The sequence below is a fragment of the Suncus etruscus genome, chromosome 1, assembly GCF_024139225.1.
Source record: "Suncus etruscus isolate mSunEtr1 chromosome 1, mSunEtr1.pri.cur, whole genome shotgun sequence".
NCBI lineage: Eukaryota > Metazoa > Chordata > Mammalia > Eulipotyphla > Soricidae > Suncus > Suncus etruscus.
This window is the reverse complement of record NC_064848.1, coordinates 160,790,185-160,813,525: the sequence shown is the minus strand read 5'-3', so window position 1 is coordinate 160,813,525 and position 23,341 is coordinate 160,790,185. Positions and strand designations below refer to the sequence as shown.

Sequence of the window (23,341 nt, the reverse complement as noted above, 5' to 3'; positions counted from 1 at the left end):
TTTTTTTTTTAAAGAAATTTACTTAGATGTAAGGATAGAGAAAGAGAGGAATATGTGTTCAAGAGAGAACAAGGCCTTGAAAATGCAAACACTCAAGAAAGAACATGGGCTTGAACTTAGGCTGCCTTAGTTTTGTAATCAGAACAAACTCAAGGAAGAGACTGTCCATAATTGGGCAGGCAGTGGCTGAGAAGTTATTTTCCCTCCATTCTCCCCATTTCTCTCCATTCTGTCGTCATCATGTTGCACTTTTAATTAAACAAGCTGCTCAGGGAGCCATGGTCCCCGTCTCCTGGGTGCCTGTTTACCTCCTGCCTATTTCACCAGCGCAAGACTGGCCCCCATGGGCCTTGATCAAAACATGAGTTCATCATGTGGGCTCCCGCAGGAGGCCCCCCCCCCACTCTTCTCTGCCAGGAAGGCTGTGTCTCCCTTCCCCCAGGGAGGGCCTGAGACCGAGAATCTCTCTCCCACTCAACAGCCAGAGGAAGCCTCCCTCAGCCACCCAGAACCTCCTGTGATGACACCAGGGAGAACTTCAGGGTCTAGTTTGAAGCATGAACAAGAGCAGCCCCACAGCATAGACTTTCCCTAGCCAAGTCCCCAGGGATGGACATCTTGCTCTGTCAGAGGCCCTCAGAGAGACTTAGTAAGTGCAGGGAGAGGAGAAGGCCTGGAGCACCTGGGGAGGGCAAGGGACTCCTTGGTGGGTGAAGACAGAGGAATTGGCTGAAGCACCCAGGTCTCAGCAAGGACAAATAGTGAGAATTGAATCCATAACAAGGGTGGGAATTCTGGGTAGTTCCAGGAGATAGTGCCCAGTGGAGGAGTATTGCTGGAGCCCAAGGAGGGTGTTTATCAAGAGCACATCTCTATGGTCTTCCAGTTCACTTGGCCATGCTCATTCCTCAGGCCCACCAAGTCCCACTTCCTGTGGCCTCTCCTTCAGCCAGCTCAGCTGGCATGTGTGAGAAGGCAGGGTGGGGAGGTGGTGGGGGGGGGGACTCCAAGGCGCCTGCCACTTAAAAGCCCTGCAAAGGCTGACTCTGTTGCAAAGAGCACTTAGTTGAGCCCTTCTATTATCAAGTGCCTTGCTGTAGATTGAAAACAAATTCCTTTTTAAAAGCTTGGGAGGAAAAAAAAATAAAGCTCAGATATTCACATTGATTGCTTTGACTAATGGATTATGGGGACTAATTTTCCTCCCTCGGATATTCCTATTTTTTAATTAAGTTATAGCTTGTAAAAGTAATACAGAAATAAATGTTTCTTGTCAAAATCTGAAGTTACAGTCGGGACAGAAATGGATGGACAGGCTGCCTTTTTGCACCTTTACGGCCTCTTTCCACAGGTGGCTGGTGATAGCAGTTTAGCAGATATAATTTATATTGCTTTTATGTTTTTCCAAAAGTTGAAAGAATGAATATTGCATGCACTGGGCAGCACAAAACGTTCTTGCGGAAGAGGGTTGCTCATCGCCCCGGTGCGCCTGCCAGGACCCAGGATGTGTTTTGCCATCTGCAGGGCCTCTGGGACTCTGGCCCTTGCTCCATGGTCCGGCTGGCTGCATTCCTGTCTGATGCCAAGGCAAACTCAGTCTCCTCTTACCCAGAAACCTCTTCCTCCAACAGGAAACTGTGCACAAGGGAATCCCTGTCAAAACTTTCTTCAGAACCCAGAAGGCAAGCCAAATTCAGAAATATCTAGAAGATTCTCCCTCTAGTGAAAAGAAAGCAGAGACACACTGGAGAGGCAGGAGCAAAATGAAGCAGGAATGAGGCCTGATCAGCCCCAGCATCTGTGTTCCCCCCTAACCCCAAAGCCAGATGGAAAGTACAGAGAGAAGCTTAGAAGTCTGGGCTCCGCCCCAGCACCCCAGGTCCCCAACCACAGGACCCTGGGGAGTTGCCTAGTCCAGCCTCACGTGCCAGATTCTTCCATTTTCCTGAATAGTGGTCATGGGGACCCAGTCGGTTGTTCCCAATTTTCTGTATTTTTCTTTTGCTGGTTTTAGAAAAAAAAAGTTGGTGCCCAGGGACTTCTCCTGGTTCAATGTTCAAGAATCCATGTGGTCCCAGGAATTGAGCCTAAGCCTCCAGCATACCCATAGGAACACAAAAATACAATACAAAAATTCTTTCCTCGGGGCCAAAGAGATAGCATGGAGGTAAGGCATTTGCCTTGCATTCAGAAGGTCGATGGTTCGAATCCTGGCGTCCCATATGGTCCCCTGAGCCTGCCAGGAGCGATTTCTGAGCATAGAGCCAGGAGAAACCCCTGAGCACTGCCGGGTGTGGCCCAACCCCCCCCAAAAAAAAATCCCTTCCTCACACCTATATTCATTGCAGTGCTATTTACAATAGCCAGACTCTGAAAACAACCAAGATGCCCTTCAGAGATAAATGGCTAAAGAAATTTTGGTACATATACACAATAGAATATTATGCAGCTGTCTGGAGAGATGAAATCATGAAATTTTCCTACACATGGATGTACATGGAATCTATTATGCTGAGTGAAATAAGTCAGAGGGAGAGAGATACAGAATAGACTCACTCATCTATGGGTTTTAAGAAAAATAAAAGACATTTTTCAATAATTCTCAGAGACAAAAGAGAGGGGGCTGGAAGATCCAGCTCATGACAAGAAGCTCATCAAAAGAATGATGAGTGCAGTTAGAGAAATAACTACATTGAGAACTATCATAACAATGTGAAAGAATGAGGGAAGTAGAAAGTCTCTGTAGAGTACGGGGGGGGGGGGGGGGGGGGGGGAGGAAGGAGATTTGGGACATTGGTGATGGGAATGTTGCACTGATGTTCTTTACATGACTGAAACCCAACTACAATCATGTTTGTAATCAAGGTGTTTAAATAAAGATATTAATTTAAAAAAGTTCAGAAACTTAAAAAAAAGCCTCCAGCATGTATGTAAGCATGTGCTTTGCCTGCTGATCTCTTTATCCCTGGGCCATGGCACCCAGTGAGACCTCACCTGGAAGAGATATTCTTGTAGCACCTTCAGAATTTTCTCCCCTCTTTTAAAAATTACAAGCAAGAAAAAAGATAGAGTGAGAAAACTTGGGCAGCTGAATGACCAACTATTGGGAGAAAAGGCCAATAAATAAGTGATGATTTTTACATGTTATGAAGCCAGTCAAAGGGAAGTTCAGACAGCATAATAAACAAGAAAAGGCCTGACTCAGCAAATCTAAAGTAGGTTTTAAAAGAAAATGGTCTCTAACTAGAGGACTTGGAAGTGCATTAATTTAAGAAATACCTTTTGGCTTTGAACAAGAGAGTCTACAATAACTTCTAGATTGGAGAATTAAAATCTTTTTTTTTTTCATTGTTTGGGCCACACCCAGCAATGTTCAGATTATTCCTGGTAGTTCTCAGGGGAACATATGGGATATTGGGGATTGAACCTGGGTTGACCACTTACAAAGCAAGCACCCTATATGCTGTACTAGTCCTCTGAGCCCTGTGTCTGTTTTTAAGTAAGATCAACCTTGTGTTCATGAACCATCTCTGAGTAAAAACCACACAGCAGGTAGGAATCCGCATCCTCATAACAACTCTGGTTTTCTGGTCTTGTGTCTTGTTATGTAAGAAGCAGTGAAGAAGAGAAGTAAATGCCCCTTCAGAGATTGTCTTGATGAGAGGTAGCCTGATGAGAGGCAAAACCCTATTTGAAAAGTGATGGTGTAGTTTTGGCTGAGGGCAGGCTCCCCTGGAAAAAAAGCATAGAGTTCAAGCTAGAGAGAGAGTTCCAAGGATTCATAGGTTCATTTTCAGGTTCACTGAGCACCATCTAGAGTGACCCAGGAGCTCAGAACCAGCTCAGTCTCTGAGAAACACTACATGTGGCCTAAAAGCAGAACAAAATTTCAAGGATCAAATCCTGCCCATAGGCCAGGCTCCAGAGGCCTCTTGGGATCCTCTCCTCCAGCCTGTTCCTGCATCTACAGACCCTAGCCCAGCAGGGGTCTCAAACTCATAGCCGTGGGCGTTTGCGGCCCCTCTGTACAACATTTTGTGGCCCTGCCCTAGAGGAATCTTTTTTTGTTTTGTTTTGTTTTAGTTGTTTGGGTCACACCCCAATGTTCAAGGCTTACTACTGACTTTTGCACTCAAGGATCACTCCGACTTTGCCTCCTGCAGCCCCCCAGGTAAATTTAGTTTGAGACCCCCTGCCTAGGCCTTTACTCAGGCAACATCTCTGGGCCTGGTCTCATCCGCCTTTTCTGTCAGCCTGCATCTCCTCACTCAACACAGAATTCAGCTCCATGGGGAACATCTGGGCTGTGTTTACCCATTGTGCACAGCCCAGCTCCTGCCTGCTTGACTGCCTCCGAGATACTGAGTGTCTATGCATGCTTTGTTCCTGGACTGCACATGTTCCTGGAACAGATGCTTGACCCAGAGCACTCGTGGCATAATGCTATTTTGAAATATTAACCACATTTTCCCTTTTTCTCTATGTCCTTGAGTGTTTCTGTTCATTCACATTCCTTACTTCAGAGAGAGGAAAAGCTGAAAGTTCAAAGGAGAGGCTGGAGAGGTGGTGTAGCAAGTAGGGCATTTGTCTTGCACACGGCTGACTTAGGATGAACTGCAGTTTGATCCCCCAGCGTCCCATATGAATCCTTAATTCAGGAGCGTTTTTTGAGTGCAGAGCCAAGGAGTAACCCCCTGACCCCTGAGCATCACTGGGGTGGCCCAAACACCCAAAAAAAGAAAGTTAAAGGAGCCAATTCTTGGCTTTTATGTTTCCTCAGCCTGCTTTTCAGAAAGGAATAGAAAGCTCTAGGGCTTAAGAAATAGATGTAGATTAATAACTGTTATGATATGAGTTATATCAAAGCCAAGATCTGAATCTGGAAGTGAGGCCTGGACAGGGGGCCAGAGTGATAGCACAGTGAGTAGGGCATTTGCCTTGCATGTGGCCTACCTAGGTTCAATCCTCAGCATCCCATGTGGTCCCCTGAGCCTGCCAAGGAGTAATTTCTGAGCACATAGCAGGAGTAACCCCCCCTGAGCAACTGCTGGTAGGGCCTAAAACAAAAATTTAAAAAAAAAAAGGCCTGTACAGTTTGGTTCTTTCCTTTAGGGTCCTTGAGTGGGGTTATAGGATCTGGGACAGGGATCTGAGAGAACCTGACGTTGTTGAGCAGGTGAAAATGAGAAGAAGGATTAATCACTTCTCTCTCAAGTGGGCTTATCCTCTAATGCAGAGCTCACCCTTTTCCCAACCCTTCACTAAGACTTCAGCAACAGGCATAATACAGTACAAAGGGTGCTTGTCATGCACATAGCTAACCCAGATCCAACCTTCAGTATACCATAGCGTCCCCCAGGTGATTTCTGTGTTCAAAGCCAGAAGTAACTCCTAGCATCACATGGCATGGCCCCCCAAACAAAGAAAAAAAATGAGACTTTGGCAACAAAGTAAGAAGTCAGAATTTATGATAAATGGCATCAGCAACCATAACACCTGGGCTTGGAGCAGCCTGCTATGGTCAGGTTGTTGTTAAGACTTTGCCAGTCACAGGTTGCTAATCTGAGGGGCCAGAGTGTTCGGCCTGTCCACTCACGTCTTGTGACTTTCACAGCCCCAATCCATCTAAAGCTAACTTAGGCTGCAGGCACTTTGTCCCTGTGACATTAGGTTGGTTGCAACCCCGATATTTTGAGGTCTTTTCTGGGCCAGCTGTGTGGGCAGGAGAAACTGGAAATGCTGGGCCTCCCCTAGAAGCCCATTTAAGGGAGAAGTGTAAACCCTGAGCTCTGCCTGGGGAGGAGCCCGGATGCTGCTGGTTTGCATCCTCAGTGCTTCCTTCCCCTGCTGAATTATTTATGCTCATGGCCAGGCGGCAAATCAATAATGCAGAAGGCAGCAGCCCTGGCAAGGCTCTGCCTCCAGGTGACCCTGCATTGCCCCTACTTCATGGGGGAAACTCTCCCAGCTCTTCTTCAATGAATGTGGTCCTGAGGGCCCAAGATCCACTCAGGAGGGACCCTCCTTCTACTCCCTGATTTGAACCTGCCATCCAGGGCCTATTCAGTATCAGTCCCACAGAAACATGAAGGCTTGGCTGTTGGGTCTAGGAACACCTGGCACAGGACAAGGCATGAGAGACAAACCCAGTTTCTCAAGGTATCTCCTGCTCTTCTTCTAGGGCCTGGAATCTAAGAGATTAGAGTGCACCCAGAAGAACTGGGGTATTTGATTTTGGTTGTTGAGCAGAAATTCCCATCCAAGTCTCTTTAGGACCTGCTTGACTTTCTTCAGTACCACATGCAGAAGGTTCCAGCAAGTTTGCAATGGAAATCCAGAGGCTGGAACATAGGGGAATGCTTTCACTTTCTTGAGAATTGTACCTTTTAGGGCAACCCACCTTACCCTCTAATGTCCTCCCCTGTTCCCATACCACACACACACACACACACACACACACACACACACACACACTTTGCCAACGAGTGTTGGATACAGACCTCTTCTGCTTTGAGATTCCACCAAAACTGATCCAGGATTTCTCTCTTTATCCTTCTCCCTTCTCACATATTTCTGCTTCGATTGGGTGACTCCCAAGTGGGTGCCCAGGACAGTGGTTCTCAGGGACCATTCCCAGCCATTTTCAGCAAACAGAGCCCTTAGTTGAATGCTTGAGCCAAAGATGCAGTGCTACTTAGGCCCTGAAGTTCAGGAATTATCTGGGTCACACCAGTGGTTTCTTGGGGGCCTTCAGGGTCATGCCCAGATATGTGGTGTCAGGGATCAAGCCAAGGGCCAAGTGCATGGCAGACATGCACCCTAACCTCTGTGCCATCTCTCTAGCCCCAGAGTTGCTCAAATATTTATTGTTTGTCATAGTAGACCCCATTTCATAAGAAAGAATGATTATTTTTAAAGGGATAATCATAGACCCACTAAGAAGATACCCTGAGGAGAGATACAATGCTGACCTGTTTGGCCTTCAGTTGTTTCCCCTCACCATCCCCCCCAATAATTTCCCATTGCTGTGGCTCGCCTCAGCCACTACTAGGGACCATGAGTTTCTGAGGTGGTGTGTGGAACAGAGGATTTCTGCACTTCTGACCAGCTCTGGGCTGGGTCCAGTTCAATGGTGCACTGCCCCCACTGAGCGGTGTGAAACTCTAGGGCTGGTTCAGTGGTCTCTAACTACAAGATGGCCATTAAACTCACTTGGGAAAGCTTTTAAAAATCATCGGGATGTTCAGAACACACTCCAGGACCTCAGAAACCAAACCCCTCTAGGAAACAATAGACCACACATGAGCAGTTTTCAGACTTTGCAAATGATTACTGGCTGGCTGGCTAGAGACCAACAATGGTCATTCCTTACAGGAGAGATTGAGGGCTGACCCAGGAGGACAGGCTGGAGGAGACCTGGATCGTGGCCTGAATGCCTCTCCTGGCCTCTTGTTTGAGCCCAGAGACTAAAGGCAGGTAGAATACGGATTGAGGAGAGCAGAGATTCGAGGGTCCTTCCTCTAAGATTCTGGAGGTGTCAACATATCACATCCCCTCCCTATTTCTATCTTCATTTGTGCCTCTAACCAGTGTTCCAAAATGTCTCTGAAAAGATCATGATACAGACAAAAAAGCTGCAGAGAAATGTGACTCTTCCAGGCCAGGCCTCAGCACTGTGAAACGGACAGGAAAGTGTCTAGCAGTCTTGGAATAGCTCCTGTCCCTAAAGGCCTGTGTCATAGAGGACTCCTCGGTGAGGTTATTGTGGGCCACTCTAGCTTCATTTTTGCTTAATTAAGTGTGATAGAGTGCTGCCAGGGAGAGCTGCAGGGATTTACTGTGGCTATTTGTACAAAGAAGAGGTATGTGCCCCCATAGCCACCAGCCCTGACCCCAGTCTTCTCAGCCTCCAGAAGGAGAGCCCTAAATTTCTGTTGTGTCCAAGTCTCCAATACTGCAGGCTTTGTGACAGCTGCCCCCTACATTTGGCCTCTGTGCTAGCCGATGCTGTGTCTGGGGCCTGGAGCCCTGAATGGGCCACTCCACAGCTGGATGAAACAGGCAATAACCTTAATCCTATACTGAAGCTCACTGTTCAGCTCCCAGTCCTCACCCTCAAGAGTCACTGGCCATGTAACCTCCCCCTCAACTTGGCACACACTAGCCCACCGTCAGCCAGCACGTTCATCTTTATTGTTTTCCATGCAGAGAAGTATAGAGGGCAGTGGTAGGACAGGCAGCTCTGCTGTCCCTATGGGATACAGGGACAGGCTGGGACAGCACCCTAAGCCAGGAGACACTGTGTTCATGCAGTCAGATGCTGGACCGAAGACAGTGTGGCACAGCAAGGCCACCCTTCTTTCCAGCTTCAACAAGGCCTTAGGGTGCCCACTGCTGAGGGACCTTCTTCCATGTTTAAAACCAAAGGATTTCTGGTGCTCTAGTTCTGGGTTTCTCCTAGCAATGGGGTTTGAGAGGGAGGGGTGGTCTTGTGGGCCCTCTGCTTTTCCCCCACTCACATAGGTCTCTGAGCTGGGTCCTGGTGCAATTTATAATTCAGTGTTCTTCCAGCCTGAATGGAAAGACTTGATTGCAGCTCAACCAGGGCCCCTCTCTCGGGCTGCTCTGGGATCTGAGTGTGAATAGGTGTTGTCCAGAAGTGACATGCTGATCACAAGGCATCTTGTGGGTACAGGTAAGGCATGTGTGATATCCCTGGCATGTATTGACACATGCAGGGAAAGCACTGCCCCTGTACCCTTTACCCTGAACGATGCCTAAACCTTAAACTTCATTTATTTTGGCTCCCCGGGTATACCTGGTGTCTGCTAGGAGACAGACCCTTGTAGAACCAAGACCTGGGAAGCGCTGAACTAGGGCTACCCTGTATCCCCACCACCAGACCTAACCTCAAGGATGACACCATTTCTCTGGCTTGCCACCTCCACCCACTGAAAAGCAAGGGTCGCTCTTATTTGGGTCTCAACAGGCTCATGATACAAACCGAGCAGGACCCTCCTTAGTATATTCCCCAGGTCAGGGTGGATGCAGAAGCTCCAATTCTACAGGGAGCTCCACAGGTGTCTGGGGCCTGCCAAGAGTTGGACCCTTCTAGAAGGTTCCAGGCTGTTCTCAGGACCCTAGGTCCCTCCTGACAGCCTCTGTGCTAACTAATTCCTCCTCCAAGGAATGCAAGGTTCTGAAAAGTGAAGGGAAACCTTCTTGGTCAGTTGTGGATAGTCTGGCTGTGGCTAGTCTACCGTCCATCATGACCTTCCACTCTCTGGAGCCCAGGGAGCTTGTAGCACCCTTCTCCGGGTATCTGAAAAACTGAATCCATGGGGTAGTTACAGAAAAAGGCCAAAGAAGAAAAATCCTGGGGCCAAAACCCAGCTTAGTTCCTGAGGATAGGCTCTGAATCAGGTGAAAATTCCTCAGTTCCCCAGCTACTGAGCACACTCCCAGCCCAGGGTCATCACCCACCCAGACTGTGCCTTCAGCCATTCTCTTCCCTCTGTCCTGGAACTTTCCTGGCCCGAATAAAAACTGAACTGGGAGCAGGAAGCCCTATCTGAGACTCATTTCAGGATCCCCAAATATGTATCCCTGACCCCCCAGGGGGCCCTACAACAGCCCCTATGACAGGAGATCAAGTCTGTACTTATCACTGCTTTTGAGGGTCAGGGTTTCAACTGTTCTGGGTGGATACCCCAAGATTCAGCAAGTGGGAAGAGAGAGGCAGATGTGTCAGGACCTGAGTTCTTAGCAGATGCTCTTGTGGTGAAAAGTCTGAGGAGGGGCATAGGATGCTGTCCCATGCCTGGGGTCATCACCCCATCACTGTGGGTCTCTGTCCTGACAATGATGAGGATGAAGACAGCTGGTGCCCCTTTTGGAGGCAGGCGCACGTCCTGTGGCCCAAGTAGCTCCTCTGTGTACCAAGCAGCCATCACTGGGTCTCAGAACCTGAGTACTGACTGGAGTGGCAGCAGGCATGTGGTGCAAGGCATGCAGACCATCTTTAGTGTCACCTCCTTGAGAGAAAATATGAAAGAAAAAGTCCCATGGGTCTGCTCCTGGCATGGGTTGCAGCTAGGTGTTGACTCCTTCCCTGTGCTGCATCGTGGGTTCTGAAACTGGGGAGCAGGGGAAGAAGCCAGAACACTGGAGTGAAAAATGTGAGGCCATGTCCATGAGTGAAGAAAAATCCCCTGATTCACTGGAGTAACAGAGAGTTTTATTTCCTTCCCATTGTGCTTCCATCCATCCAGTCTTCCTTCATTTCTTCCTTCATCTTTTTCCATCTGACATGGGCTCATAAAAGAGTGATTTGAGGGTTTTCCTCTGAGTTTGTGCTTTGGGAGCTGACAGGCAGGGCAGTAGCCATGCTGTCCTCCATGGTACATGGGGAATGTGGGTTCGGAGCTCACCAGCTGGCCAGGGCTTGCTTCAGCAAGCACAGGGCCTCACTTACTCTTATTCTTATCTGTGAAGAAAAGAACAATTGTGATCAAACAGAGCTCAGAACTTGGTCTCCAAATCCCTGTTCAAAGTTCTGGGGTTTGGGTTTTCAGGTAGATTCATAGTGATACAATTTGGGGCTCTTGGCAGAGTGTAATTCTTGCCAATGAAGATTAGAGGCTGGCTCAGAGTGGGGTATAAAACACCGGGACATAAAAATCATTCAGCCTTGGGCCCAGAGCAATAGTACAGTGGGTAGGGTAATTTGCCTTGCACATGGCTGACTTAGGATGCCTTGGATCCCATATGGTGTCCTGACCACATCAAGCATAATTCCTGAGTGCAGAGCAAGTAGTAATCTTTAAGCACAACCTAGTGTGGCCCAAAAAGGAAAAAAAAACATTCAGTCTTTTGAAAATTTATTGTTGGGTTTTGAGACACCCCTAGTGATGCTCAGTGGTTACTCCTGGCTCTGCACTTAGCATTCAATCTTGGTAGGACTCAAAGGACATCTGGGATACTGGAGATCAAACCTGGGTCAGCCACATACAAGACAAGCACCCAACCTGCTCTACAAGCTCGAGCTCCATTCAGGCCTGGTTTTTTCCATGCCTATTCCTGTAGTCCTCTTCAGCCTCAGAAGAGTTGGCTCTCCAGACCCCACCCCTTGGTCACTGAAAGGATCTGAGTCACTGCTCTGGAGATTCTGAGATTGTAGCCCTGATATGGTCTTTGTTCTGGTTCCTATTTGTTTGTTTTGCCAGACCATACCTGGAAGTGTTCACGGACTACTCCCAATGTAGTGTTCGGAGGTTGTTCCTGGCCATGGAGACCCTGAGTTGCTGGCTGAACCCAGCGGAGCCCTTTGAATCTCCCTTCAGACCCATTATTTTCACCCTAGCCCTCCTCCTTTCAAGTACCCCTGCCCCTCCTCTGGCCCTCATCTGGCAACATCCTTTCCTGAACCCTACACTAAGCTAACCAGCTCCTCTACACCCTAGGACTGGATCTCACATGCAAGGTTGACCGTCACTGCCACGATGATAATGATGATCCCCATGATGATGAAGGTAATGCTGAGCAGTCGGGCTAGGCGCCCCAGCCTCCGGGCCCCATCTAGGTCCCCTTGCTGCACACTACTTCGGGACTGCAGAGAAAGGAAAGAAAGAGGTCAGAAAATCAGGCCTCAGCACTCCTGGGGTGGTGGCCTCTTCCCAGGGCCTCCACAACAACTCAGCTTCTCTCTGCAGCCATCTGGAAGCCAGAAATGGCTCCTCCTGAAGAATCCAAGACTCAAATGGCCCAAACCACTTAGAGGGGCCCGGGCCTCTCACTGACTGAAGTTCTTCCTCTTAGGAGGTTGGCACAGCCAGTGGTGGCACAGGGAAAACCATGGACCTACGAGGGTGAGTAAGGAACATCTGAGCTGACAGGAACAGAGAATCTAGACTCTGGCAATGCCCATCTGAGCTCCAAGTCAGTCACTGAGGCTTTTTCTTCGACCCCAAAGATCACTGACCCTCCCACTTATCCTCCTCCCACTTAACATCCATATTCAAACAAGTCCACCTCTGAGTCATGGGGTTTGAACAGCAAGGCTGAGGCTCATGTGGAACCCAGTACTCTACTCAGTGCTTCACTCTACAGTGTGTTACACACATAGCAGAAGGGGGTGATGGTGGCAGTTACAAACCAGTTACTAAGACACTTACCTTGCACATACAAAGCATGTGCTCTATCGCTAAAGCCTGTCCCAGGCCCTTTTGACCCTATTTAACTCAATACAATCAAGTGTGTGAAGGTAAGGATTAATAGGAACCTGAGAGTTCATGGAGATGGTTTAATAGGATGATTACTGGATTTAATAGAATGAATAGTAAAGAATCAATAATGTGGGGCCGGCTCAATAGCGCAGCGGTAGGGCATTTGCCTTGCACGTGGCTGGTCCAAGGTGGGCCTGGGTTCGATCCCCATGTTCCATATGGTCCCCTAAGCCAGGAGTGATTTTTGAGTGCATAGACAGGAGTAACCCCTGAGCGTCACTAGGGGTGACCCAAAAACCAACCAAAAAAATTCAATAATGAATTTTCTTTTGTTTGGTTGGTTTTCAGGCCACACCCAGCAGTGCTTCTGCTGTGTGCTCAGGGTCCATTTCTGGAGGGGCTCAGGGAAGCATATGGAGTACTGAGAATCAAACCTGGGTCTGTCACATGCAAGCGCCTTATCTACTGTATTATCTGTCCAGCTCCAATAATGAATTTTCTGAAAAAGAAAGTAATCCTATTTACACAGTATCAAAAGCAATAACATACTTTGGAATACTTTTCTTGGGGGTTGAAAGTTGGGAGTTTTGCTCAGGGCTTACTCCTGGCTTTGTGCTCAAGGATCACTGCTGGCAGGGTTAGGGGGACCATTTGGAGTGTCAGGGACCAAACTCAGGTTGTTGCATGCATATAGGAAGGAATTTAACTGCAAAGGCCTGGGAGGCACCACTGGTGATTATGAGTCAACTGGAATGACTGTTCAAGGCAAGACCAAAAGATACGGTGTTACTGGAGCCCTGAGGAGTCAGGGACTATCCCAGCAGTGTTTGGGAGTATCCCAGGCCACACCTGTCAGTACTCCTGGGCCTCCAGGACTGTACTTGGTGATATTTCAGGGAGAGCATGAGGTGCAAGCAATCAAATCCCAGCATATTATGTGCCTTCACTACATTATCATCTCCTGACCTCTTGTTTTTCTATTTTGTTCAATGATTATTTGAGGCTCCAGAGTCCAACCTGAAATATAATCAACTCAGTGGTGATGATGATGTGATGATAACCAGAGGAAGAAAATTAAACCTGAACTTTTTGCCCATCAATATGTTTAGAATTTTGTTTTATTTGTTTTTGTTTGGGGGCCACACCAGATGGTACTCAGGGCTTACTCCTAGCTCTGTGCTCAGGGATCACATCTGACAGTAATTAGAGAACCATCTATGGTCCCGAGAATCAAACCACAGTAGCTGCTGTAGCTGCATGCAAGGCAAATGAATCAACCTGTATACTCTCCAGTCCTCCAACAGGACATCTGTACTGGCATGACCTCATTCAGCCCCTGAGTCATCCTTTGAAGTTGGTATTGTGACCCAATTATGCCTGTTTAGAAGCCATATCTAGTTGTGTTTGGAGAGTTAGTGGGGGATCATGTGGTGCTGGAGATGGAACCCAAGTTGGCCACAGGCAAGTGCCATGAGCTCTGGCCCTTTGTTCAGAGAAGTGTGTCCTTCCTTCTCTCTTCTTGTAAAGCCCCAGCACTCCTCTTCACCTCTCCCATTTCTAACCTGCTCCCCACCTAGGCATCACTGTCCTAAGGTCACCCATCCACAACAGTATGAGGTTACCCTCACTTTGCCCCTCACCATAGCTTTCTGCTCCCTAGATCTGTTCCCAGCTCTCAAATCCACTGATCATGTGCCTTACCCAGATTATTGGTTACAATTTGCAGACATTCTTCTGGACCACCATGCTGATTCATTTCCTCAAACACCCATTCCATCCAACTCTCCTCTCTAGCCTTTTGTACCTACCTTCCTTGATGGTTGCCTCTGTCCCCAAAGACCAGGCTGCAGCTTCTGAGAATCTTCCTTCCCCCAGCTTCAGTCCCAATATCCTCAGCATCCAGCTCTGGCCTTTATTCTACTCATCTCCCCAACTTTTCTCCCCACAGATATGACCTTTGGGGCCAGCAGAGCGTGGGACAGTCCAGGTACTCAGGATCAGGAGCTGATAGGCTGGTAGGGAAGGCTGACCTCCCCACAGTCAAACAAGAGAAGGTATGGTTGCCACTGCAGGCACCTATTACCAAGTTGAGAAGAAAGGTGAAGTGGGGCCATTTCCTGGAGGAAGGACATGTGGATTGAGCTATGAAGAGTGAGTAAGAATTTAATAGGTTGTTATTGTTTTTGTTTTTCCCAAAATGAAAGATTAAGATTCCAGGCAGAGAACAGTATGTGCAAAAGTCCTGGGGGAGACACTGCAGAGCAAAAATGTAGATGTTCAATAAATCGTTGTGACTGAAGGCAAGATTGGACCAAGGCCAGAGTGTTTGGAGCTAAGACAAGGAAGTCACAAAGTGAGCAGATTTCTTACCTGGCCTAAATCAACCTTGTTCCCAGAAGTTGTGAAAGCTAGTGACAACATCAGTCTGGGTCAAGGGCCTAGTCTGATTGGATAAAGCTTTCCAAAATACCTCACTGGGCAAAACATAGAATTAGAGAGGAAGGGAGAGGGAGAGGAGTAGGGAATGCCCAAATTCAGTGATGGGGGTCAAGGGAATGCTCATACCCAGCATCTCACTGGCTCCCCGTTGTCTGAGAACCCAGGAACTTGTCAGAAGTAGCCTCTGAGAAACACTTGGAATAATATTTAGTTAATTAATTAGAAGAGAGAAAAATGGGGGCATTGTTGGTGAGAATGTTACACTGGTGAAGGAGGGTGTTATGTTTATGACTGAAACCCAACTACAATCATGCTTGTAATCATGGTGCTGCTCCAACTTGGATCTCATGAGTACTGGGCATGCACTTGACCACTGACTGAATCAGCTCTCTGGCCGAGGAATCTGTTGTTTCGTTTTGCTTGTAAAGCAAGATAGTCTTCATTGAAACTTATTTCAAAAGTATGAGAGGAAAAGCAGGTACAAGACAGAACATGGGCTCCTCCAGAGTTGGAAAAGCCAGAAAAGCAAGAGAGATGTATGTTCAAGGGAGAATACAACCCTGAAGAGCAAGCCCACAGTCAGTTTTCCAGCAACTGAACTTGGTGCATCGTTAGCTTTCTAAATGATTTAATAAGACAAATAAAGGACCCATAAAAAAGGTGTTTCACTTTGGGGGCTGGTCCCATCCCCTAACCCATGACACATTTTGTTTCCTGCCTACCAGGTCAGGCTAATGAGCTTCAACACCAAAGGGTGGGCGGGCAGTAGGAGGTGGACAACACATAATGACTTCAAGAATTTCCAGAAACTTCAGCCAATGAAATCCTGAGGCTGCCTCAAATTATGTACCAAGGGCTCTTCCTCAACTGATAAGCCAGCATTCAGGGTGAAAGATATAAGAAGGTATTTTTTTATATTTTTATTTGTTATTTCTTTTGGATTTTGAGTCACACCTGGCAATGCTCATGGATTACTCCTGGCTTTGCACTCAGGAATTACTCCTGGTGGAGTGGATTGGGGGGACACTATATGGGATGCCAGGAATTGAATCTATATCAGTCACGTGCAAGCCAAGTTCTCTAACAGCTGTACTAACACTCTGGTCATCCAGGTTTTTTTGTTCTGTTTTGTATTGGGATCACACCCAGCAGTATTCAAGATTTACTCCTGGCTCTATACTCAGGAATCATACCTGGCAAGGTTCAGGGGACCATATGGGATGTCAGGAATAGAATCTGGCTCTGCTAATGCAAGACAAATGCCCTACCTTCCATAGGATATACTATTGAGATGGGCACAAATCTGGACATAAGCTTGAAATGAATCCTGCCAGTCACTTTCCAGAGAAAACCATGGCAATTCAATAATTGTTCAGAGCCTAGAATGAAGTGTGTTCTGGCTCTCTGGGTTTGAGGGGCAGAGGGAAGGGAGAAAGGACAAATTGAGAGATTCTGGGGTTAGAGACATAGTATAGGAGTTAAACAGGTTGGTCTTTGGCCAGCCCTGGTTCAATCCCCAGCACTGCATGGGATCACTTTCAAGTACAGACCATCATGGAGTAGCCCCTGAGCACTGTCCCCCAAACTACCCTCCTTCAACTTCCTCTTTTTCTCATCACTTAAACCCAGTCTTAAGATTTGGGTTTTTAGAAATTTTATGGTTTGGGAGCTACACAAAATATACTTTGCACTCAGGGATCACTCCAGGCAGGCCCCAGAGAACCACAAGTTAAGAACCGAATCCTGGCCAGCCACATACAAAGCAATCGCCCTACTCACAGTACAACCTCTCTGGCCCTGGAAGTCCAGTCTTTGTCCTGCATTTTCAGATCCATCATTCCCATATGTCCCAGTCACTATAGAATAGGATAGGCGGGCTGGTGGCAGTGAGTTTCAGGGAGTCTATCTTTACTTCTACCTTCAGGCATTGTCCACTGCAAACCACACAACTAGCCTGTAAAAATGCTTTTCTTCTTGGTAAAATGCAGGGAAGAGAGTTACTTTATGAGGAGAGAGCCCTCAGGCAAGGGCCTAACAGGTCCATTCTCTCCCTGAAGAACAGGAAGCCAAGACAATGTGCACATATCCAAGAAAGCACCCCACCTGTGCTCCCCTGATTTTCAAGAGAGAGCTAGCCCACAGGCCCCTTTTACCTGCCCCCTAACAGCTCCCTTCAGAGATACATTCCCACAACTACATTCTGCCTTTGCAATCCCCCAGCATAGGTACCTCTCCTGAAATTGCAGATTCCTCCCCCCTGAAATCTACCCCCTAACTTCTTTCCCCCTTTCCCTTCTGCAGAGAGGGATCCACTCAGCTAACCTTGCTGACACATCTGTGCTACCCAGTTCCTGCTCCTGTGGGCTACACTGTCATCATAGCCTTGGATGGAGCCCAATCCCAACCTCAGATCACAGCCATGTAGCTGTGCAGAATGGGGCATAAATCAAGCCTGTGGTCCCTATCTCAGCAGAGCCCGGAGGCCATTGCACTGTCTGTTCCTAGGTCCCTCTCCCTCCTCTCCCCAGTAGGCCCTTGTTCTCAGTAGGATCATCTCTTCTCTCAACTGGGCAAGTATCCTCACTGGGTCCAGCTCTCCCTCTCTGCAGGGACCTTACCCTTGTTCCTCTCCTCTGTGCATCCATCACCAGGACCACCCAAGGTCTATCAATGGTCAGGCCCAAGGTTAAGATCATCCTTTTGGGAGACAGTTGAGAGCACACCTAGCAGTACTCAGGACCAATTCCTAGGCTCTGCTACCAAAGATTACCCTTGCAGGTGTTGAGATATGAAATATATATGAGATCTGTGGTTTAAAACCGGGGTCTGCCACTTACAAGGCAAGTTGCCCTACCCACTTACTACCTTACTGCCCTACTTATTATCACTCCAGCCCTACAGGCTCATCCTTCTTGAGCCTAATCCTCTCTGCTGCCTTAAACTCCTTCTTCCAACTCACTCTTTACTGGGGGGGGGGGGGGTGTCTCTACCACTTAACTAATTTCCTTCTAAATATTCTTTCTAAAACTCTTTCCATGTCCATTTTACCACCCTTAAAATGGTCTGGGTCCCCATAGCTCTCTCTCTAAGATTTAATTCTAATATTTTGTAAGCATTACCCCAGCAGAGCTGTGGGGAAGAACCACATCCTGTGATGCTCATCCATTACTACAGGATTTGGAGCTCAGGACTGATGATACAGTGCTGCTCTTGCCAGGAAACTAGGAATCCTCAGGATTATAATCAAAGGTTCTAGATGAGGGCTTGGTGAACAACAGCATACCAGGAACATACCTAGTATGCATAGGGGGCTGAGCAGTGCTAAGACTGAATTTAGGACCACACACATGCTAGGTATGAGTGCTATCATTTGAACAATTTCCTCAGCCCCACTTCTAATATTGGGGGTATTAGGGACCATACCTGGTGGTACTCAGGGGTTACTCCTGGCTATCTCTGCATTCGGGGATCACTCATGGATAGCTCAGGGGATCATACGGGTTGCCAGAGATCAAACCTGGATCTACCACATACAAAGCAAGTGTCCTATCCACTTTTATACTGTTGTGGCTCCTTAGTTCCAATATTTTTTTAGTTGAATAATCAGGAATTTAAAATAAAAAAAGATATAGCACAGGGATTAATCTGACCTTGGTTCGATCCATGCACCAAATATGCTCTCTCTCACCCACCCTACCCACAACCCACAACCAAGCATCACCAGGAGTAAGCCTTGAATACAAAACCAGGAGTAAGCCCAACTGGGTGTGGTCAAAGAACCAAAAAATAAAGATAATAAAAATATACACTGTTCTCTCTGTTGTCCTTCTTTCTGAATTCTTCCATTGCGGTTCCTTTCTTTTTGGCTATACCCTACAATGTTCAAGAAACATGCAGTGCCAATGATCAAACAAGGTTTCCACATGCAAGGCCTTGATCCAGCCCTTTCATCCATTTCCCTGGGCCCCATGCCCTTTTCTCCACACTAATGCTTAGTTCAAGCCCTCACCACCCCTATCCTAGATTCTCTTCAACCCTTCCTATAGAGTCTTCCTCTCCCCCAGTTGCTGACTGTTCTAGCTCATTTCCTATGGTGCAGTGGGTGTTGATTCTTTTTTATTTGAGTTTTCATTTTTTTAATTTTTTGTTTTGGGGCCACACCCAGATGTGCTCAGGGGTTACTCCTGGCTCTACACTCAGAATCACTCTTAGCAGTCCCAGGGGGATTATAAAGGATGCTGGGGGACTGAACTGAATCAGCAGTGTGCAAAACAAATGCCCTCTGCTTTAAAAATTTTACAGCATATATCCCTACAGCAGTTTCTGTCTATCCAACAGACTACCTTTTAGTCTTCTGCTCCCCTATGGTTTAGCATAAAGCTTGGGATCACCAAAGAGGACGTGTATTCAAGAGACTTCTACCTCCTCTACTGCTCAGTACCTTCCACACGGCCACTTGATTTTTGATTGGTTGCCTGAATGCTGAATGATTCCTGTTACCAAAGTCTTACACGCTCCACAGTCCTTTGTCCTGGCTTCAATCTAGACCCTCCTTCTCGATTGGCCTGCTTGCTACAATGATCCCTTCTCCCAAATACTCTGCTCAGCGTGTCCCCTTTAGTCAGAATCTGCATCCAGATTCATCGACCAAAGCAGAAACCTAACTACTCTCGGTTCCAAACCTGTACTGTCTCTCACATAGGACTAATGAGGCAGGAAAGCACTGTGACAGTCTCCATGGCCTTTCTGGCTGAGAGTCCTTAGACAAACTTCTGAAAGAGGTCATGGTCAGACTCCACCAGAGGCAGAAAGAAGATTCACTCTTGCTCAGGTTTGGGAAAGATGGGGATGGGGGGCAAAGGAAGAAAGCTGCTAAAAGCTGACTGTAGCTGTGGCTCCACTTGTCAGTGAGTTAACTAATACACATTATGTTGTACACGTTAGTTAGAAAACTTGTGACTTCTGGGTCTAGAGCGATAGCACAGTGGGTAGGAAGTTTGCCGTGCATGTAGCCCACTGGGGTTTGATCCCAGCATCCATATGATCCCCTGAGCCTGCCAGGGGTGATTTCTTTTTTCATCTTCTTCTTCCTCCTCCTCCTCCTTCTTCTTTTTCCTCCTTCCTGATCTTCCTCCTCCTCATCTTCCTTCTCCTACTATTTCTCTTCCCTTCTCCTCCTTATCCTCCTCCTCCATTTCTTTATTTAAGCACCATGGTTACAAACATGTTTGTAATTGGGTCCAGGAGTGATTTCTGAGTGCAGAGCCAGGAGTAACCCCTGAGCATCTCCAGGGTGGCCCAAAAGCCCAAAGGAGAAAAAAAACATGTAAAATTGTGACTTCTACACCCAAGCTAATAAAAATAAAAACAAAAACCTGGGCTGGTAAGGTGTTTGCCTAGCACACAGCCAACCCAGAGTTGATTTCCTGACACTCCAAATGGTTCCCTTTATCTTCCAGGAGTGGATTTCTGAGCACAGAGTCAACAATAAGCCCTTAGTGATGCTGATGTGGCCCCCAAACCAAAGCAGAACAAAAGAACTTATTGTTATGTTTTGTTTGTTTGTTTTTGGATCATACTGGTATGCTCAATGGTTACTCCTTGCTATGCGCTCAGAAATTGCTCCTGCTTGGGGGACCATATGTATGCTGGGGGATCGAGTCCTTCCTAGTCAGGCCACGAGCAAGGCAACACCCTACCACTAGCGCCACCCACTCCAGCCCCCAAAACAAAAGAATTTAAAAGCAAACCAACAACACTCCACATTGAAGAGATGACTGACTGGGCTGGGAGTGTATACTCTGCATGTGGAGAGACCCAAGTTTGACCCTCAGGTATCACAGGACTTCCCTGAATACCACCAGGAATCACATCCCAAAAACCATTGGTATGGACCCCAAAACCATGTCAAACAAACTAGAAAATCCCACTATGGCCTCCATAGTTTCCCCAGCCTCACTATTGGGAATGTTGGGAGTCACAGAGTCCTTCATAGGTAGCAGCACCTCTTGCTGCAGGGGAGTGCATACCTCCACACAACCTGGTGACCCTTGACTTCTGCACACAACTCTCTGACACAGGTATTCTAGTGACCAGCTAGTTCTACGAGGGAAGGCTGAATGGCCTGTATTAGGCTATACCAATGTCTTGGAAGCTCTGTCCAGCATGGACACTGGGAACAGTGGTTGTGAGACATCTGTTGACAAGTCTCTCCCTTGTAGGCCTGCAGGCTCATGGGAACAGGGGATTGGAGTCTGGTGTAGTACCTTACCCCTCTCAAGGCGCCCCTGGTTGTCAGGGTCCAATTCAAGACCCTCAGAGGGCATGAGAATATTGGGGAGGGGTCTAAGGGCTCAGTATTACTTTTACAAAGGTCAGTGCAACCTGCACACTACTGGCCTGCCAGGAGCTGGATTCTAGCAACTACTTCCCCCAGGGCCCTGCTGAGCTTTCTCTTCAATCCTGTCTCTTCTCCTGGGGCTTCTCCTGGTAACCAAGAGGGGGCCCTGCCCAGAGTCACTGCTTGCACTCCTGGAACTAACTCTGTCCCAGCCAGAGTCTCCCCAAGCTGAAGGTAGGAAGGGATACCCCCTTGTGGTCCCACCCTCGGCTCTAGCAACTCCTGCCAATTCCCCAGAATTCAGGGACATCCCTGTGCCCCCTGACTTCCTGAATAGGGAATGAAACCATGCCAGCATGGAAATGGGCCTCAGAAGTGGACAGAGAAATGGGAGAGAAGCAGGACAGTCCTGGGGCAATTGGGTGACCCACTAGACCCAGAAACTCACTAATTGATGACTCAGCTGCTGGGTTGCTCCAGAGGGAAATGATAAGGTTTCCCTGCCCTGGCCCTCACCAAGGCTGGCCTGCCACCATCCTCCTGCTGCTTCTCAGGACAATTCTGAAAATCACACCCAGTCTATCTATCTCTCTCTCTTCTCTCTGCCTCTCTCTGTCTCTCTTTGTTTTTCTCTGTCTCTTTGTCTCTGTCTCTCTATCTCTGTCTCTGTGTCTCAGTCTCTCTTTGTCTCTCTGTGTGTGTCTCTCCTTCCTGGGATCCAGAAGTCACTTGGAAGTGACTTGCCTGCGACCCCACAATTTGTGGCTCCCTGTAAGAAAGTTCCATGTGACTATATTGGTTTGGTGGGTACCACCTAAGAACAATCTCTTTCCCCTCCCCTCTCCCACCACAGCATACGCCCAGCTCCCCACTCTTTCCTGACCAGTCTGGCAGTGCCCTGTGACCCACAAGCCCATACCATCCCACCCTGAGACAGATACTGATATCAGCCTCTAAGCCCCCAGAAAGCAGCAATGAGTACCTCAGGGCCCTTTGAGGCTCAGCCTGCAGACTCTCCACTCTTCCTGTGCCCCAGGAGCCAGGCCCCCGAGGCCCTTGCGCTTGCCAGGAAAGGCCCTGCCGCTCTTAGAAACCAGGGCTGGCATGCTGCTGGGAGTGTCCGAGGAGGTGCCCAGAGCAGGGCTGAGGGCTGGGGTCCCTCCTGGGACCTCAAGCTAGTTGCAAACCTTTGCTGATACACAAGTCAGGAATGACTTCCCCACCACCCAGCGCCACTAGGCAAGACCCCAAATTCATCATGCAGAATTTACCTCCCACAATTTCCCCTGGTAGATAGGGGCTGGCCCAGTCAAGCCAAGATACCCAGGAGCAGAGAGCAAGGGCCAGACAGCCTCACCTGGCACCAGCCTCCTCCCCTGCTGTACAGAAAGCAGCAAGCCGCTAAGAAAGGGAGGCTCCCCCTCCACACAAACTACCTCTACTTGTTGCCAGGGGAACCCGCTGCTAATATCCCTGGAGCCCCTTGGAGCTCAGGGCTGCACTCACCATGATAGAAAAAATGAGGGGGATGAGGTTGAGGGGCCAGACGGGGCAGAAGCAGGAGGGCGATAGCCAGGATGAGGTAATCTTTCGGTACTTCTCTGTCCTGGGCATCGGAGTGGGGACACAAGGGAGGAAGCCCGCCTGGAGCTCACCCGGGACAGCGAGCGGGACAGCGAGGCATCTTGGTGAGCCTCGGGGACTGCCTTGAAGGCAAGCCGTGGCCATTCTGCTCAAGATCCAGTGTCCCAGAGAGGGACTTGGACAACTTCAGAGAACTGTCATCTTGGAGCTCCACCTTAGTGAGGAGTTTCTCCATCTCCGGTAGGTCCAGGGGGCAGAGGCGGTGGTGCCCGACTCCTGTTCTGGGGGAAACTGAGGCTGCCCTGTGTTGGCCATATCGGCTGGGCCTTAAGCTGCTCCAACTCCAGGCTTGGAATGAAGGGCTTCGGCGCACCCTCAACACACCATTCTTGCCCAGATGAGAGAATGTCCAGTGCAGGTCTCTCCCAGGGGGTGCAAAAGCTAGTTGGGGGCCAGCAAGGTGGACGCTTCCAGGCCAGCTGACTTCGATGCGGCTGCAACCCTTGTGTGCTCTGGGAACCCGGAGCCTTCAGCTCAGTTCGAGTTGGAGGTCAACTTTGTTGAGCTGCTGACAGCACCAGATGGGCGGGGGAAGCAGGGGCAGCGCCAAGAGCAGAGTGGAGCTCTTCTTCCTGAAGGCTCAGCCAAGGCAGGGCGGCTGTATGTGCGCGTGTGCACTCCACTCTGCCAGCCCGCCCTCCTCAGAGATGCTTTTCCTTCTCAGCTCCCCTCTCCCCAGAGAACCACCCAGCCT

General features: G+C 48.4%; 1 protein-coding gene across 1 annotated transcript; it reads right to left on the bottom strand.

Moving 5' to 3' along the window:
- Positions 1 to 11,458: 11,458 nt before the first annotated feature.
- Positions 11,459 to 22,902, bottom strand: TRARG1 (trafficking regulator of GLUT4 (SLC2A4) 1). Its single transcript, XM_049788476.1, is given in 6 exon segments — positions 11,459 to 11,608; positions 22,510 to 22,566; positions 22,568 to 22,621; positions 22,623 to 22,714; positions 22,717 to 22,843; positions 22,846 to 22,902. Coding segments are annotated over 6 exon segments (537 nt in total).
- Between the last annotated feature and the right edge of the window lie 439 nt (positions 22,903 to 23,341).